Source organism: Spea bombifrons, chromosome 1 (genome assembly GCF_027358695.1).
Source record: "Spea bombifrons isolate aSpeBom1 chromosome 1, aSpeBom1.2.pri, whole genome shotgun sequence".
Taxonomy (NCBI): domain Eukaryota; kingdom Metazoa; phylum Chordata; class Amphibia; order Anura; family Pelobatidae; genus Spea; species Spea bombifrons.
In genome coordinates this window covers 40,204,643-40,224,684 of record NC_071087.1, presented here as the reverse complement: position 1 = coordinate 40,224,684, position 20,042 = coordinate 40,204,643, and the positions used below count along the sequence as shown (strand labels likewise).

At 33.3% G+C, this 20,042-nt stretch overlaps 1 protein-coding gene across 1 annotated transcript in view; it reads left to right on the top strand.

The window, feature by feature from the left end:
• The window catches only part of PCDH10 (protocadherin 10), a 30,420-nt gene extending 17,731 nt beyond the window's left edge, over positions 1-12,689 (top strand). The window contains exon 5 of the mRNA XM_053461264.1: positions 10,891-12,689. Coding sequence (XP_053317239.1) covers positions 10,891-10,910 — 20 coding nt within the window. The 3' untranslated portion in view covers positions 10,911-12,689. The remainder of the gene's footprint in view (positions 1-10,890) is intronic.
• Positions 12,690-20,042: the final 7,353 nt, after the last annotated feature.

Below are 20,042 nucleotides of genomic sequence, written 5' to 3'. Positions count from 1 at the left end.
CCTAAATTAACCGATCACTTTAAAAAAATATATTAGCATTTTCAACAGTGACATCAGCTTTAAAGCTACCCTAGCAATTTAAATGGAACAAAAAGGCACGCACTCTCACAAACTGCCAATCGCCCCATTGTTGAGAACATAATGACACATTATGGGCTGATAACATTTGAAAAGATTTTTTTTTTCAACTAATAATGACAGTGATGACATAGTGATGTCTTGATTAAAATGTCATTTTTTTTTTACTAATTATTTTGTTGTACGTTTGTGTGTTTGGGCCATGCCATTTATATTTTTATTTTAGGGAAGGAACAGGTTTTAAATACCCATTGTAGCCCATAACTTCCCCCGAGCTTCCACATTTCCATTCTTTTGTGCAAGCTGCGCACATTAGCAAGATACATACATCTGAAATGAAGTTGGTGGTGTGGATGGTCTTACTTGAAAGATGGCCTGGTTACTTAGACATGATCTAAAAAGTGCTTCTGCAGGGGTGTTGAGGCAATAGAAAACATTTCATTTTTAAATGATATGTTTTTACATTTGTAGTGGTTATCAAGTGTATTTTTAATCTTTTTTACTTAAAATTATATTGTTAAATTAGTTAATATACCCTAGATGGCATTCTTGTTCATGTTTCACATTTTAAGGTGTATTAAGGTCCTTCCATAGCATATTGTATTTCACTGTGTGCTAAAAAACGTTATTTAGTCATAACTAGTCCTAATTATAGTAAGTATATATTTTCTAATGACTTTATTGAGCACATATTTAGTACTCAACAAACTAGCCAACATAATTTTCACAAAGAGTACTTAGTAAATCACTAAATATTAATACACAGTAGAAACTGGTTATAATTTCAATATCCTAAAAAAGGTTTGGTGTGATCATCTCCAGGAGAGGGAGTACAAGTAGATACATCATCTGAAAATGTTCAGTAATTAAATAAATATGGAAATTATATGATTGCAAAGGGAAGTGGAGTTGTGTCTTTTCAGAAATCATATAATTACAGACTATTACAATTACAGAAAAATGCAATTTTTGTTACTTCTCTCCAAATTTCATCACAGTATGATAACAAACAGAAATTTTCCCCAGAATAATTTGCTGCTGTGAAATTATTTGTACTGTGAAATGAGAAGGTATCTTCCAAAGTAAAAATTATTCTTTAGACCATTCCAATCATCTCAAAACTTGGATGCAGAGCATGAAACAGATTTAGTGGCAAATCCTTTTTTATGGTAGGATTTATTCACTAAACAGAATGCTGTAGTGCGATGATGTATTATAAAGGGCCAACCCTGATACGTTTCTCCTGCAGTACTGATTAGGGCTTGTATAATCCCTAGTTAATAAGGAGCGGAAGAAACAATGTCCCCCAATTCAACAACAAACCCTTTATTTAATGAAAATGTAGCAATTTAGGTACCAGACCATCTTTATTCATATTGTATCTTTATTATATATATATATATATATATATATATATATATATATATATATATATATATATATATATATATATTTATATATATATATATATATATATTTATTTCTTTTTGTGTTGAATATTTGCAAATGCATTGTTGTCTGTTTCTTTTATATTTAGAGACAGATATTCTCTGATGTAAAAACATCATCCATCTATATATATATCTATATATATATAAAGTGGAATAGTTTACTGCTTTGTGATTTGATGGGTTATATAAACAGGAACATTTTAAGCTTAGATAGAAAATAACACTCCCTGTTTTCATAGTACAGTACATATTTTCCATAACACATATACTCTTCACAGGTTGGTGCCTATTGCTACCCTGCAATAAAATGACTTTCTGTAAATGTATACATTTAGCATACAAAATGTATTACCTTGGGAGTGCTGGTCAGAAACATGTGAAATGTATACATGTCCTGAAAAAAAAAAGAATGGTGTAGTTACCCTTGATGCAACAATGTGTATCATTTATGTTTTGTGTGTTAGATTTGCTTAATTACAGTTACTTTTTAGTGCTACCAAACTTCATTGGCCCAGTTATTGATTGATTCACTTTCTCATAGCAGAGTTGTCTACGCTAAATACTTAAGTACAAGAAAGTTTTTTAGATGGGGAAGAGCATACATATGGCAAAATATAATTAGTTAGTCTTTTACAAACAAGTTTATTGTATGCATTTTTGGTTTTGGAAAACACCTAAATAATTGGGTGTTACAATATAATAAAACATGTTCCCTAAACAGAACCTGAATATATCATACTTAAAATAAAATTAAAAAATATTGCGGTTGTAAAGACTTAGCTAATTGTTTGTTTTGGCTGTCAATGTATTGTCCAGCCTTGATAGCTAGAGTACTCCAAGCCAAATTCAATGCAACAAATTTGCTTGCAAATTAATTTGCATATGAATTACAGAGTGTAAGCAGTTCGACAGTGTCAAAGTTTCCCACCACTGACTGTGCAATTGTGGAGAACCATTGTCTTAAGCATGCTCTTTGTCAGAAAGATCGAACAATAGGCAGCCAAGTCATGTTCAGTATATCATTATTATTAACGGATATAATCATAATATTTTAACACAGTTAGGATTCTGCAATCTATTACATAACCTTAAAATGAGGTTGGAAATCCTTTTTTCCCAGATAGACATTTTAGTTTTGTGATTAACTTTTTTGCTTCATTCTATACAGAAGACATATTATACTAAGCTGTTAGACCTTCTAGAATGATCTCTGAAACTGCAGGTGTCACCATTGAGAATTAATCATGGGTACTTACAGTGTTTATAGTTTGCTACAAACATTGGTTGGTAATATTTAAAGTTATGCTTCTAAATCCTCCATATCTATAAAATACATACAGTTCCTACCTGATTATTTATTCTATTACATGTTATTTTGCAAGCACAGAAAAGCCCAGTTGATCTTGTGGCAACTGCCTGAGAAAATTTGTGATGTTTTATTTCCATCACAAAAAGTACAGTTTCTACAACAATAATGAACAGTCTTAAGGTTTATGGAGCTTTACAAATGCCTCTTTGAGAGGTGATTAAAAATACAACTGGGAGAACGCTCTCCTACTCCTGAACAAATTGACTGAAAGTAATTTAATCTAAAACACGCAAACATGTTCCCTAAACAGATTGCATTCCGTTTTTAGATATTTTAAAAATGATGACACATGGTCAAATTAGTGTCATATTTTGAATATCCATGCAAAAACAATGATGCTTGTGGTGGCCATGGTTTCATCCATGTTATGATGGTGTACAGTATTAGTGGACGTTCTTCAACTATTATTGCTGTAAACCAGTTGCTGAGGAGGAACTGGGTCATCAGCCAGACTTGATCCATATCATTTCCCACCATTGGTGAACCACAGACTGATTTGTGAGGGATCGGGTTTGATGACAAATACACAAAATAGAAATAGGAAATCTGTTTAAAAAGCAGACTAGATTTATAAACTCTCTGCCCCAGAGACTTGGTAATTTACGTGTGATAACTAGTCTCCTGACCATATCGATATAGAGTTCAACCTTAATTTAATGGAAAAGTACACTTTTATGGCTAGATTCAATTATTTAAAATCATACATTTTTTTGTGTACAAAATGGCGATTATAAAATAAATAATTAGTTAACTTTTATTGGTGATTCCCAAGCATTTCCGATTTCTTATTGCAGTATTTTTGAAACATGATAGCATTCTCCTTTCTGTGTATAACACTGCCATGTAACCTGGTTCCTGGCTCTTACTCTGAAGCAGGTAGTCATGGTGATGCAGATGGGACTCTTGTCTCCATTAGAGTAGCATATTTCTGGGATGAGGGTGAGGAGCTGGAGTCTAGTGGTTTTTCTGTTATACATTTAATTTAATTTATTGTGAAACTCTCAATTGCTTGTGCGTTACTAATTTTAAATAGGCACTGTCACATCTGAACTCAAAATGTAACTGACGTTAGCACTGAAAACCATCTATAGTGTGTGTTTATTTTTAGTTCTAAGATATTCCGATTATATTTTTCAGTTCTGACATTTACAACAACCATAATAAGAACATTTCATGCAAATTGTCATTCATTGGCCACGATTCCTCAGTGCAGATTGTGTTGAAATCTGTCAGGCCCATTAGGATGTTGCACCATACTTACTGGACTTTAGCTGCATTGTTTTACCAGACTGCTATGAGACGATTGAGACTATTGGAGTTCCACTCTCACAAATATCTGCAATTTCAATGCGACAAGAGGGGCAGCTTCCTGAGGAATAAGCCCGTGTTAAGGCTCTGATCTTTAAAAAATAACTCAGATGTATATATATATATATATATATATTTTATATATATATATATATATATATATATATATATATATATATATATAGCACTAAAGAAAATAATAAAGGTAGATTTTATATTAATACTATTGTGACAAGGAACATTTTACATGAAACATTATACTTTTACTTTAGTAGGCCAATCTAATTATGATATATAGAAACATGTATTGAAAATGAAAATTGATGATGGGTGAAAAAAAAAAAATCATATTGTCCTTAAAGAGTGCTTTTACCTTGACTTTTTGTATAATTTGCTTATATAGTACACATTAATTCCTGTTCACTAAATGTACTCTGAGTGCATTCATTGTCTTCAGTTTGTTTATTCATTATTGTGTGTGTCTCTCGTTAGTAATGGATGGCAGAAACTTTCTGTCCTTGTTCATGCAAGCAGTAGGTTTGCAAAGCCTAAAGTTAGCCCTACGGTATAAACATCCTTACAGGAAAAAAATAAAAATGCTTCAACTTAGATTTTATGCAATCCATTAAACACTGAATAAAGTACCTGTGACAAGGCTTGTCAAAATACAGGTCTCAGAAAGCAACTCTATCAATTAGTAGTTGAGCCATTACATCTTTTAGAGTGAACCTAATCAAATATAACTAGTTTCTCTATAGACATACAACTGGTTTTCCTGTTTTAACAAGTGCACCCAGGGCAATGTTATTCTGCACTAAGAAAGCTATAAAATGAGAGAGAACAAGAAGAGACAAGAACGCTGGTTTTAGATTCCTAAAGTTATAGGGCAAAAACAATACTTCCAACCTGACATTTAAGAGGTCATAATTCTAATTCTAATTCCACCTGTGAATATGAAAATATAGTCAGTGGCATTATTAACCTTTAGATGATTTATACTACTTCCTATCATCAGTATGTTTGTTCGTCTATGCATCACTTTTCTCCCGCAATATGTTTTGTGATACAGTACATTACGTGATTTGGACGTTCTGCGAACACCATACTATACATTGAAAATAGAGGAGCACATATCCTAAAAAGCATTAAAGGCATAAAAATTCAGATTCCCAGGTTGATATTAGAAAAAATAATGACAGATGAAGCGTACACAGAATTTAGCCCATACCCAGCAAACATCATTCAAAAAACACCTTTCAAAGGTATCAATATTTTTGTCACAGCATTTGGCCATTTATTGCTTAGCCTGCCACTATGTCAAAATACCCCAAGTTTGGCGAGTCCTATCTCTTTTGTCTCTTTTGGGTTTAAATGCAATGCAGTCCCCTGATTCAGCTCCTTGGTAAGCAATATAGCCAAGTAAAATGATGTCTGGATTAGGGTATCTTACTTGACACACATATTCATGGCAACCGGAATATGTAAATAAATATATATATATATCTATATATTTATATATATATATATATATATATATAAATATTACTGTAAGCATTGTCTCATTGTGTCAGTAAAAGTGATGTTTCTCCTTCTTCCAATACAAGTTCTCTGTACATTCACCTTTGTACAATATAACATTGATTGCATCTACTCACACACACACACACACACAGAATACATACTTCGGCCTTTTTACCCTAAGTAGCATTTCTCCAAAAACAAATTCTGTAAGGTTATTTCTGACAATGCATGACATTACTATTTATTTGAAGGGCTATGTAAATCAGAATATACCCTGATGTATATGATAGCAAGTGAAAATGTTAGCAATAAAACAACTTGGGTCCTTATCATGACTCCTGTGCCCCTCCCCCACACCGATAGCAAGTCAAACCCCAACTGAGTGAAGCATTGACAGCATATAACAATATGTTTTTTGTGATATAAATATCTGTTTCCAAAAAGTCAGACTCTGTCATAGAATATATTTAGAATACCAATGCCTTCATTTTCAGAGGCATGGATAATTTATAGTCAAACAAAAAAAACGAAATGGAGCTTTCTTTATTGAAATATATTACATACGCAAATGGATATAAATGCATCGCATTCGTCATACTGAAGTGCAATGTGTTGCATGTTCTCAAACTGATAACAGATTGTTCAGACGTGTGTCTGTAATTTAAAGAAAAGAGTATATGTATATTTACATCAGTAGATCTGTAATGTATCTTAATGTGTATCCACTGCTTTTGCAAGCAAACGGCAAAGCACATACATAACCTTAATTAACAGCTATAAGCCTACCTAAACAAAACTTTAATATCTCAATTCATTATATATCCCAACACGCAAAATTAACATATGATATTTTGGGTGACTTTCCCTGAGTAAACACAACACTGAGCTGATTCTTTTTCATAATGCTAATTAAATCCGTTCCTCTATAGAATTTAACTAGTCAGAATATCTGGCTGGGTGATTAACACCAAGCCATTCTTTACCACAATACAGTTTCATTGAGTCAGGGTGTTTGTGTAGGTGACTATGCTAAGATAAAAGAACTAGTAAAGTCTAAAAAAAAATATTCTAATATATAATAGTTTTGAAAACTAATTTTCAATGTGATACTTTTAATTAAAAATATGGTGGGAATTCCCCTTAAATGCTAAGTATTGTTGTTAATAAAAATGAACGTTTATCATAATTTATTCTAACGAGTCCCCAGCTTTGGAGGCTATGCAGTTCTTACAAGCAATTGCTGGCCTTGTCCTTAATATAATGCCAGCTTGAATGACTTCAGCTCTTTTTTTTCTTTCATTCCTTGGTTTCTGGGTATTTTCTCAACTTAATGCCAGAATCACACACATTATATTCATATTTGTTCATTAAAACTTATGACTAGCTATAAAATGCGAGTTTTCAAGGGCCAATAAAATAATAGATTTTGAGCCTGAATTTTATTGCAGTTTAAAACTCTTCATTTTCTCTGCAATGCATTACGGATTCCTAGGACATTGGTATAGATTTAATAGCGAAAAAGTTGTGAATAGACATTTATTGCACTTTAGAAACCAAGTTGTAAACAGGAAACATTAAAACGGTGAATGCCAAAAGAATCTTTCCTTTCTGTTTCTTCATGAATAAAAATGTAAGCTGTAAATTATTCAAATTTAAGTTCTCATCTTATAGTGCTTCATTTTTTAAAAAATAGTGTAATTCATGCTTCAAATTGGGCCTTTCCTTTTAAAGAAGCCTTTGTGGCCAACTGGGATCCCTCCCCCTTCCGTGGGCATAGATATCCATAGCATCCCTTTTGCCACCTTGTCAGATAATAGAAAGTAATTGTGCCATGCTCCATCTAAACTGTGCATAAGACTTGTTACTTCTACTAACCCATCTTTTTAGTTAAGAAATTAAGTTTTGCAATTTAGCAACTTCCAATGTGGGGGATATTGCTAATATATCTTATCTAACCTACAAAACAAACATTACCTCCAAATATCTAGGCAAATAACATTTCCCTCATTTAAGCCAGTTGAATACTGTTATTTTAGATAAACCTCTAATAAACTGCTGGCCAAGATGACATGAGCCAAGTTCAAGTGGAATCCAAGCTAGAAAAAAAGTATGAAGTCAATATGGTTATGGAAACATATATTTACGGAAAGATTCCCATAAGTGTTCTTTCATAAGTGTCCATTTTTAGGATAGACTGTACACATTTGGGTCCAAAATCTCTGTATTCCCTAATGCTCTTCTTAGACTACAACCACATCACAAATGTGATCGTCTTTGGCCATTTGAAATATTGTACGCCATGCTATCTGGCAGGATTAGTACATCTTAATTTTGGAAATATTGCGGTTCATTACTGCAATACTGTATGAAATGTTGACAGAATATAGAATATAGTGGTTACCATTTCCATGTATTTGTATAACCTTAGGAAAATGCAAACTAAAATATTAGGTCTTTCCACAAATATATTTGTTCCCTAAATCTCAAGCATATAAAATATAAACCATTTTATTGTAGCGGTACAAACACGACAAACGTTTAATTTCCATGTAAATAATTCCTTGCTAATTTGCCGTGCCAGGATTAAATTTCTGTGGAGTGGTTAGAAGGGTTCAGAGATTTAATGCTATCTTTGAAGCCTGGTTATCTAAGGGAATTTGTTACCAGACAGTTACAATGCAATGGTCGAAGACGCTGTTATACATTAAAGTCAGGATTTTTAAACGGATTATTGGAATGAAAGTTCCCTGGTTTGGTCACAACATGAATTTGATGGCTTAGGCAGCATGGAGTCTTCCTCTATTTCACACATTTTAAAGCAAAATGGATTTCCTGACACGCATAAAACTATTTAGAGGGAAATAAATGCTGAAAACAAAATGTAAGTAATACTGATTTGTCATTTTTCAACAATGAAATAAGTTTTACTCCAACTGATATTTTATGAGAGAATCAGAGGTTCTTGTAACTGTATAATTTAAAAAAATAATGTGTCCCTTTCCTTTTTTTTCCCAAACTTCAGTGAACATCCCCTCATTAAACAGGAAATAAACTGAGTAGATCATAACAGTAGTTGGCATTGTAGACTATGTGATAAAAATAAATACTGGGGTAATGCAAGAGGGGTAGTAGTACTGGGCAGAACAGTGGTTAGGCCCAAGATGAAGTATTGTGTGGTTCATACTGTGTTAGAAAAGTAGGCTTATCACTATAGCAGCCGACAGAATTTTCCTGCCACTTGGTTGTTATGGTTACAGGATTGCTTTTTAAACTGTGTACCACAGTCATTTTGTAGTGACTGTATACTTGATAGCACCAACAGTAGATATGTTATAGAGGTTATATAGTCAAGATTTTTTTAAAAAAATGTGTAAGTATATGAATCATCTTTTGTTCAGGATTTCTTTTCAAGAGCTGTCAGAAAGATGTTGGGAAGGGGTCTAGAATTTACCTCTGAATATTATGTCTGTCTGATTTTTGCATATATGGTTTTATGACAAATAACAAAAAGGTTATCAGTTTTTTAGTAAAATCGTGTTCGACGTGTGCGTTGTGTTATGAGTCAACATACCAAAGAAAACATTTATTTACAATAATTATAGGGAGGTGCATGCACATGTCTCCAAAAATAAAGAGTTTAAAAAATGTAAAGACTGCAATTTGCCAAGTGTCCCAAAATAACATTCTTAAATAATAATAGTAATTATTATGTGGTAACAACCAGCACAGTCCATGGAAAGGTATAATTATTATGTGATAAAATACAGTATAAACACATACTGTATAGCATTGGAGTAAAATGTCATATTGGTTTAGTGGATCAATGTATTTAACCATTTTATATTTTTTTTCTTTTTGTCGAGTCTACACTAACGAACACATTAAAAGGGGTTTGCAACTTTGCATAGAAAATATAATATAGAAGCATTTTGTCACAAAGTTCTTGCAAGATATAGATACTTCAGGCTGCAAATCTAGAATCACATCCCTTTAACTGATTTAATGAAAGTGCTAGCAGTGCCAGTTTACCTAGAATTTAATGTTTTTGACTTTTTTCTTATTGGAGACAAATATTCAACACTTTCTCATCCAAAGAGCTTGTTAATAAATGTCTCTCACCTTTATTTTATACTCTGGTCTTGCGGACCACAAACAGGTCAGCGTTTTTGGATATTCTTGCCTGAAAACGGGCAGCTGAATCAAAATGTAAACAACTGATTACATTGCTTGTACCAAAGGAAGGAGACAGAGAATTCATTGTCTGTTTGCACCACTCAGTGCCTGAAAATCAACAGCTCTGGCTTAGTCCGTTAATGGATAATACCTAAGCCTTTCCCCTTTATATAATTGTAGATTATATTTTTCAATTCACAGTTAGTGCAACTAAATATGTAACTAAATGAGATTTTTTTTTAACTCCATAATTATATATGTAGCATAGGGAACTAAATCAAAATTTCCATCTTTTTAAATAGATGTACATTATAAAATAAATTATCCAAAGCTTGTGTTTATAAGCTCACCAAATGAGATAGTACATTTGTATTTATGAGATGGTTATTGGACAGTAATGCATCCTGAGTATTAACAGATATAATAACCTTTTATTGCACGTACTCCCAATTAAACTCCAGTTACCAATTACCAATTAGCAAGTAGCAAATGTGCACACTGCATTATGTATTTCTAGACAGACTTTTGGTTGATTATCGCCATTGACTCAATGTTCAGTAGCACCTATAAGTACTTTTGTTTCCTTATCTACCAGAATTAAAACAAGCAAATGACTTGAATGCAATGAAACCTTGTTTTTAAAAAAAGTTACTTATTTTGAAGTTCAATCTGTTTTAAATACATAGCTCTCTCTCTCTCTCTCTCTCTCTCTCTCTCTCTCTCTCTCTTCAGAAATCCTCACCTCTATCCATTTATTTTGAGATAAAAAAAACTTCAAATATTGAATTCATAACTTTTAGAAACAAGGTTCTTATGTCAGCATTATTTACCATAATCTGTTATCTTAGTTGACGTTTGCATAAGTAGGTTTGGAACTTAATAGTATTAACATCAAAATGAAAACTGTTGTGCAAATTATGACTTAATGGAATTCATTGGAAGCTATTAAACAACATACTCATATTATTCTTTTTTATTCTCTTTTCATAGCACGGAAAAGGATATGCTAGTCAAATCTACAGGACTTACCTGAAGCAGCATGATTTGCACAAGTTGAACAACAAAAGCATCAACTTTTCAACTTCATTATCTTGGCCATCTAGTTTGGTACTACCGAAGGATTATTAGTCTGCTGCTGAAGACATGGCCAATAATAGGACCTTACTGCTCTCAGCAGGCCTGAGAAATGAGTTGAAATGTGAAGAACTGTAGAAACTGGGGAGGCAGATGATCTTGCCTCCATTTTCAGTGTGTGCCTGTTTACAGCACTATATATCTTTCTCCAAAATGTCACTGAGCCCTTTAGATGTTTATATTCACCACAAGAAGCCAATCGTACAAATAGAACGTGCATTATTAATGCAATACCACTGTTTTAAACTTGACTGTTTTATATTATTTTTGTGTGATCGAGTGTTTCCCAAACTATCCAAACTTTACAAGACCGATTGTGATCATGTTCTTTTCACCAGTGGGTCATGAAAATGTTGTTTATCTGAAGACCCAAATAATATCAAAGACATTCTGTAGTTTATACACCGTGTTGCAAAGTGTTTACTGTACTATTTCAAAGCTTCTAAATAAATATAAAGTATATATATATATATTATATAATTTTCTGAAAGAAGTGGTACAAGTTAGTTGATATATAAATAAATTCATACAGCCCATGGTATAAACACAAACAAACAATTCAGGTCCTAAATAATTTATTGTTACAATAATTCTTTAATGTTTCGTAATGAAAAAAATTGGACCAATTACTGTTCACCCTATTAAAAAGCTGTAAGCTACATCAATTTGTACGGAACTTTCAATACCAAAGATGCAGCTTTCAAGTTTGAGCACTATTACCTACCAAGGCATATTTCGATCTTCCTTATTTTAACTCTGTGGCTTTTCATTTTACAAATGCATTTTATAAAACAAAAATAAATCGATCTGTATATGTTGCTAAAACCCAACACTGGATACTCTGTACAGTTTGAAATTGTAAAATATGTATCTGAAGATTACTATTTTGAAAGATTAGCCCCGAATCATGTAACTTAACATGTATCTTTCTCTAGCATAGTTTTGTGGAGACTTGAAACTATATATATATATTCTAATCCTGCCTAGAAATGTTTTTTAATAGACAATTCATGAAACACAGTGTTTTTCAACTCATTTTTTACACAGTAAGATTTAACATTTAGGACCATGTCACATAATTAAACACATGAATATTATCTGTGTCTATGATAATATTTTTTCATGATTTCAATTGTACTATATATATAAGCATATGAAGAGTATAATATGTTTTATTAAAAAAAAAAGAAAATCAAAACAAGTGGCTCATAAGGACAATCATTCTAAGTTACTTCCATGTTTGAAAATGTCATCGTTATTATTAAGACTCATTTGCATAATTTTAAATGAAGTTATTTTTATTTATTTTTTCATATTTCAATGTGTACTTAGTAAATTTTTTTTGTTGTCAATTTGTCGTCTTTATTATGTGTAAAAAAATGAACAATTTGATAAATGAATCATATGTCATTTACATCATATACATAATATATATTTTTTAAGATCAACAATTTCTTGAACTCTTGACTTTGTTGTCATGTAGACCTTCGAGGCTGCTATGTAGATGTATTCTGGTTAACGTTTACTTGACAAATAATTGAAACCATACTTTGGATACATTAACTGATAAACTCCAAAAGAAAGGATGGAATAAATGATTAGATATACTGAAATCAGATTTACCCATACCCTGCAAAAAAAAAAATGAGATAAAACTGTACAAAAAGTTGAGTTGAGAAATCTCTGGCTTATAGGTACATTTTTTTTACATTTTAAAACTAATTTATCTCAAAAATGAATTTGAACTTGAACCTGATCCAGGGAAAACTTAATTAAAATATTTTCTAACTGCAAGATAGGCTTTAATCTAGTGCAAATTATCAGACTGGTGAATTATTGTCTTCTTGATCACTGTGATGCAGGTTTCTTCCTGTTAATTAAAAATGTTTTCTAGTTGCCTCTTAAAACAATTTATGATGTATGTCATCCTGTTCTGTGATCATTTTGAGTTTGCGTTAACTTGCCAACCTATTACAAACTCCGAAATAATCTTTAATATGGTTCTGATTGTTTTATGTAGTGACATTTCTTTGAGATTAGGAAAAATATTTAAAATATGTATATTTTTTTGTTCATTAGTCACTACATAACATTGTTGACCCTATTTAACTAAGTAAAACAATATGCCAACTGTTACAAATTGTCATACATGAAATGATAATTTATTTTTGGCAAAAAAAGAAAAAAAAATGTAGAAAGGAATAACTTATTAAGTTATATCAATATTAGTATTACTAGAAGGGCAATAAAATGAATAGTTGCCCTGACTGTGTTGTATTTACTTCATTTATTAAGAGGTTTATCTCACATATTCCAGTCCTTAAGTAAAAGTGTCATTCACATTGAAACCCTATGTACCTATATATATATATATATATATAATCTAATAATTTAATTAATAATGTTCAGTGGTATTACAAACAGCCTAAAGGTATTTTTTCCAAAACCAAAGAATCAAAAATTATTACAAACTGCAGTTTATTCCGGGTTCTTTTTCCCAATTATTCAATATGCAGATTTTACAACAGATGCTTACATTTTTAAAACTGTCAACATCCGTGATGATGCTGTGGAAATAATAAATTGGGAGTTAACAGTTATGTAGAAGATTTAAACTATCAGCTTTTGCTATGCAATATGAAGGGCCAGCATCAGTAAGAGAACGACATTGCTGGCCCTACATAATGCATATATATATATAATGATCAGACAATTTTATAGAAACCTCGCCATATTTACTACACAGGCTAATTTGATAGAAGAGAAGGAGTAGCTCAATGTGACTGGCACCTGCACCAGTAGTCAAAAAAGTTGAAATGTCCAACTTGGTACCACTTTATTCATGTAGCTTTATGATGTCATGTTTAGGCCAATACCAACTGCAATACAAAATGTCTTTGGACATGTAGTTCATTTACTGGATACTTATTTGTTACTCGCCTCTTGAGAATGATTTTATATTAGTCTTTTATCTGCCTCACTAACGTATCGTTATTTACAGGGAATATCTTATGTACAGTCTATGTACATCATGCCAGAAACTAGTGACGTTGGGGGTAACATGTGGTTTTGCATAGCATTGTAAAACACTTTGGTACTCAAAGGGTGCTTTTTTCCAACACCCTTTTGCAATAAAAAAATAATGTATATCTTGATCTTAGCCGGCTAGCCTTCCACGCTTTCCATATTTGTTATACTAACAATCGTTTTAATTGGGTAGTTTATGTAAACGCCTTTTGCATTTTTGTAAACAGTTCGGTATTTCATAAAAAGTACTTCCTTGTGCTACTATCACTGCTCTGTCTCCTATATTTATTATACCGTTATAGTGGATTATAATGGAGTAGGTTAACTGAAAATATTTCATTGTATTATCATAGTGTGAGGACACTCCCCGGTGCTCATCTTGAAATCAACGCTCTTTTCCCAATGTGAATGTGTAATTGAAGCCTTTTGAGTAGGCCACATTTCATTACGCGATGACCCAGCTCTTACATTCAAATTCCTTACATAGACAAATATCTTTATATTTCTCTCTCCACATCTATCTATTTTAGGAGCACTGTTTTCCTGTACTTATTATCCTTAACCACAATGTCAGATGTCATTAGATAATTTTTAGTGAGCAAACTATTTTACAGTACACTATAACTGAATGTATTTTATATGTTATAAATATTTTTAGCCGAATATGTTTGTTATTATTATAAACGACCGACTTCTCACTAAACATCTCATAGACCATTATTTCTTGAGAAAAATATCTGCCTGGACAAAATTTCACTTTGTGTTTTGTATTAATTATTCAATGACATATGAGCCACTGTAAACCACCAGGGGATGTTAAGTAGAATAATAAAATATTTGAGTACATCAATACTCGGGAGAGAAATTACTCTTCTATTTGTCATTATATATATTTGGGATATTTTGAAATAAAAAATAGATTCCAGTGTATAATAGTAATATTCATAATTACAGTATACTATTTTGTATAATACAGTTTTCTCTATTTAAGGCACTTGAAAAGTGCAGGCATAATGTATAAAATATTGGAGATTTATAAAAATATATTCTATACATTTTGTGCTACAGTATGCAGGCATATTGTGTTCAAGTATACATTATACCCAAGATTTTAAGGTACCAGTATATCATTAGTAAAATTAGGAAGGTTGTTTAGAATTTAGGCTAAATAGGTTGCAATAGGCTGTGCGATGGACATTTCTGTAAATGCTCCATAGGTATAAAGGATTCCATATGGCTTAAAAGTACACTTCCATACACCTCAGAAAAAAATATTCTTATAGGAGCGGCGCAAACAATGATCATTACCGAGATTGGGGTGCATCAGGATCATGACCACTGACTGGCACTAACCTGTCAATTCACTAACCTGTCAAAACATGCATCAACTGTACTTCTATGTGATAGCAACTCAAAACAAGTCCATATAGAATTAAACCATACAGCATAGAGGTGGAAGTAAAGAAGGTACTCCTACAGTTGTATATGGTAAATAAAACACAAGAGGGAATGTTTTACATAGAAATACACAGTGGATATAAATGCATAATAAAACCAATTGAAGCACTACATCTTTCTCGCAGATGTAGTATACACTTGCTTTGCTGGGATCTTGGATCTTCTTCACCTCCGAAGGTCAGAGTAAAATGGCCCTTCTGATTACTACAGAACCTTGTTGACATTTTGCAGTGTAAGTAGTTAATGTTGTCCTAAATAGGGGTTTGTTTTTGTTCTACATAAATAAAAAAAGCTGTTGATAAGTAAAATGGTATCCATATTTCAACCGCATGTCCTTCAAAGTAGTCTCTCACTCACTCACTCACTCACTCACTCATTCAGAGAATAAATAAGGAATTTTAGTGGTCTTGCAGAAAGGGGATGCTTAAACTTCAACAGGCTGATGAAATCTGGATTTCATGTCACAATAAGAAATCTTGATTGTGGAAGGTAAAACATCCACCAACAATACTTTAGATGTATCCAGGGCCGGCCCAAGACAAGAAAAAAATTTAAAATGCCGCCCCCCCATTATCTACCCCCCTTGTACTTACCTTTCAGCAGTCCTGCGGCTAGTCTCCCTGCTCGGTCTTGGTGCCGGCTTGTAATGCTGAGCGCCGGAAATGACGTCATCTCCCGGCGCTCAGCATTACAAGCCGGCACCGAGACCGAGCTAGAGGGCTCGCAGAGGAGAGAGGGGTGCCGAGCAGGTACTGACAACTTGGTAAGATAAAACCACTCGGTGCCCCTCTCTCTTCCGCTTAAAAAAAAAAGGGCTTGGGGCGGCAGTTGCCCCACTCGGCTCCATTGTTGGGCCGGCCCTGGATGTATCAATCCAATAACATGACACGCCGATTGGTATGATTTGAAGAATAACAATAACAATAATTGATGTCTTAATTCATCCAGTTAATTTCAGATTGCCAAACACAACCTTTAAAGAGTGAAAATTCTTGGGCATTGTTTCCCTTTTTAAAGAATCACCTATGCCTGTATTTTAGGGATCAATAAAGAAACCACAATGTCGATATTAAAAATAAAATTAAATAAGGAAACAATTGGTTTGCCTTTTGCTTTAAACGTGTCTGTGCAAAGCATTGAATCACTATTCAAATATCTTGAGTCTTTTGTATGTGTGATGCTTGCTTTTAGTGAAGTGTACTATAAAAAAATCACAGAAAATGCAATTCTTTCATGATTTAGGGCAAACAAGTGTGTTGTGTATTGGCCTGTATATAAAAAGTTCCCAGAAGTTTGATTGATTGTTTTCCATATGTTTAATGCACATTATACAACAGATCTTGGGGTATGTTGGATATCTCAAAAATGTTTCTTCCCCTGTGTGCATCTTCATTCAACTTTAAAAAAAAATTATCTGCCTTTTTATGTAATCGTAATTCGGTTTTTTGAATTAAAAATTTTAGCCTGTTCATGTTTAATGTGAACCTCTAAGGTAAATATGAAGGGTTAAAACCTTAACTAAATAGTTAGTAAATATTTAGTTTTTGTCTCTGCGCAGAATGAGTCTCCATTAGACAGAATAAATAGTTAATACGTTAACAATCACATTTTAATTAGCTTTAATTGAACAACTATTGCATTGAAATTATTTTCATTAGGTTTGTAAAGCTCCTTTTTTTTTACCAAATTTGTCGTTTGGAGTCCATCTATATTTAAATAGACATAATAAGAGAACCACATGATATTCATAGAGTTATTATATTGTTAAGCAGGCAAAAGACATTCTAATAAAGAGAAGACTGAACAAATAACTTGCACAGCCCTTTTTACAAGATACAATTGTAAGTGGACATAAAAAATGAGGCTACATTGTATTGTTTGCACTAAAAGTTATAACATTTACAATGGCACCGTAGTGCAAGGATAGGCCAGAGACCAATATTCATTTCTGAGACAGAGAAAGGGAAACTGCCTTTTCCATTAAATAAGGCTTTCAAACTAGGTCAAGTCTTAATTATGAGGGATTTCAAGCACCCTGACATTGATTGAAGTAATCAAATTAGCAGCTGAGCTAAATAAATCAAGTTTCCGAATGCACTGAAACCAAATTATATGACGCAAATGAACGAGGAAGTACTGAAAATCTAAATGTTGGACACAGATATAACAAGTAGACCTAGTGACATATTTAAATGAGGAACTGTAGAAATGGTAGACATAATTCTTATTCATTATTGAAGAAAAAATAACACATATCACAGCTGGGAATTTGGAGGAAAAAAATCATTATTAGTAATTTGTCATAGCATATTTTACGAGGGGCGTTCGAAAACTTTCCACACCTTTTTCATATAAAAAATATATATAAAAGTTCGAACGTTTCTCGTAGAATGACCTTTAGTTCCGGTAGAAATTCAAGAAAATCTCTTATGTCTCCTCTAGATCCATTGTAGAAATGACCATATTTGCTCGACTATAAGACGACTTTGATTATAAGATAACCTCGATAGGAAAAACATTTTAGTAGCAAATATTATTTCACACATTTTATATTTAATAAAAACTATGATTCAGAAAAATGCGTTTGTTTTTATTTGCTTTTATTTGCCACTCTGCCTCCCAGACTTGCCAACCTGCCCCCCCAGATATGCCACTCTGACCCTCCAGACTTACCATTGCATCTCCACACTTGCCCCCAGTGCTCCAGACTCTCTGGTATCCAGGAAGGGCAGGCGGTGGACGCAGCACTTCCGCCAGGGCTTCTATGACAGAGCCCCAGAAGGTCATGTGACACCGGCGCTCCAACATAGAAGCCTCGGTGGAGGTGCCGGGCAGCAGCGGAGGTTGTCTGTGCACACCATGCAGACGTCCACCGGTTGCCAGAGAGGAGGATCCAAGTCCCCCGCAGGGGTCTTTTTCAGTGCATTCTTTTCAGTTATATTATTCATCAGTATATGCGCGCCTTGATATAAAAAAGAACCAGACTAAAACATGAGAAGAAGGCTTTGCTAGAACTAGTGGAAGTTATAGAGAGGAAGTAGATTAGAAAAATAGGGTGTAAGTGGTGGACCATGCCCAAGCACCACTACTGTACATGAAGTGGGGCTGATTGGTGAGCTCAGTGTTCTCCTCCGAATTGGTCCACAAAGAAGTGGAAGGGAAAGAATATAGATCTATTCCTCCATTGGTGCAGACCGGCATTTGCCATCATCCTTCTGCTGCTTGTAACTTTCTGGGACTAGCCATCAGGGTATGGCTTCATATCCTGACACTCAACTCAATGAAGCTGAGTACAGCACAAGGACGATGGAGAGCCTGTGAATGGTGAAAGTGCAGGGCATTAAACATAGGGTAATGAGTGCGAAACAGCTTCTTTCCTTCCCCACACAGTTAAGGTCAAAATGCTAAAAGATTATACACTTTTTAGATTGAACTGTTTTAATTTGGGCACATTAATAATAATGATTTTATGTTTACATTTTTTAATTAACATTTTAGCAAGTTAACAGTTGCAGGTCTTTGACATGAGTGTTCTTTCCTTTCTCTATCCTAATTCAGTGATAGCTGCATTTGATCAGTGATATTGTTGAATTGTATCATTTCCCACCTAACACCCGCCTATAAGTACAGTACAGTATTGCTGCCCAAACGAGGCACATACATTCACACCAATAGGGACCTGAAGAAAACCTAAACAGAAAGCACATGGGTAGAATAAGTTCAAACCAAACTGTAGGCTGTAAAAGCCTTTTTGGGGGTTTACTTCCATTTTCATACACACTGTGACAACTTTTATAACAAGGGTTTTAAGCAGTATTTATACCCTGACTGGAAAATGTTTTGCTCCACTTAGGGACTTTCTACAAAAGTGGGTTTGGGTTAAACAGGTTCTGATCCACATCAAACTTTATGTTAGTGGCCCAATAACTTTAGATAGCCCCTCAACCTCTTCCTGCTACATATTAGGTCAGTGCTAACCTGCTACTTATCATTGTAATTTCAAATACGATTGCTATAAAGTTATTGGAAGTACATCTAATATGAAAATTATCATGAGCTGAATATTAAAGTTAAATCTAATGCATTAAGTTGCCAATAATTATCAGGGTCCATGGACCAGCTTCTTAGACATGACTATGTGGCATAGAAACACTTAACCTTTGTTCTGTGCGTTAGCATGATATTGATTTGCTTTGGGACAATAGTCAGCATCACATTTCGTCTCTAGCTGGCTTCCCATAGATGGTTGGCGTCTGAGGAATATTTATACTTGTCTTTACACAATTGTTCTAAAGGCTTTAAATCAATGAATCTACTTACAAAGGCAAATGCTATTTATAATAACATACATCTTTAAAATAGCAACGGTTCTTTTGGTTAATCATCTAAGCTGTGGTGACAACTTAGAAGAAGAAATAACTCTGTTTCCAGGTAAGGTGTTTATGACATTAGCACCTTTCACATAACTCTAACTTTCAGAGGACATCTGTAAACTGTGATATTCGTTGTGTGCGTCTTTATTT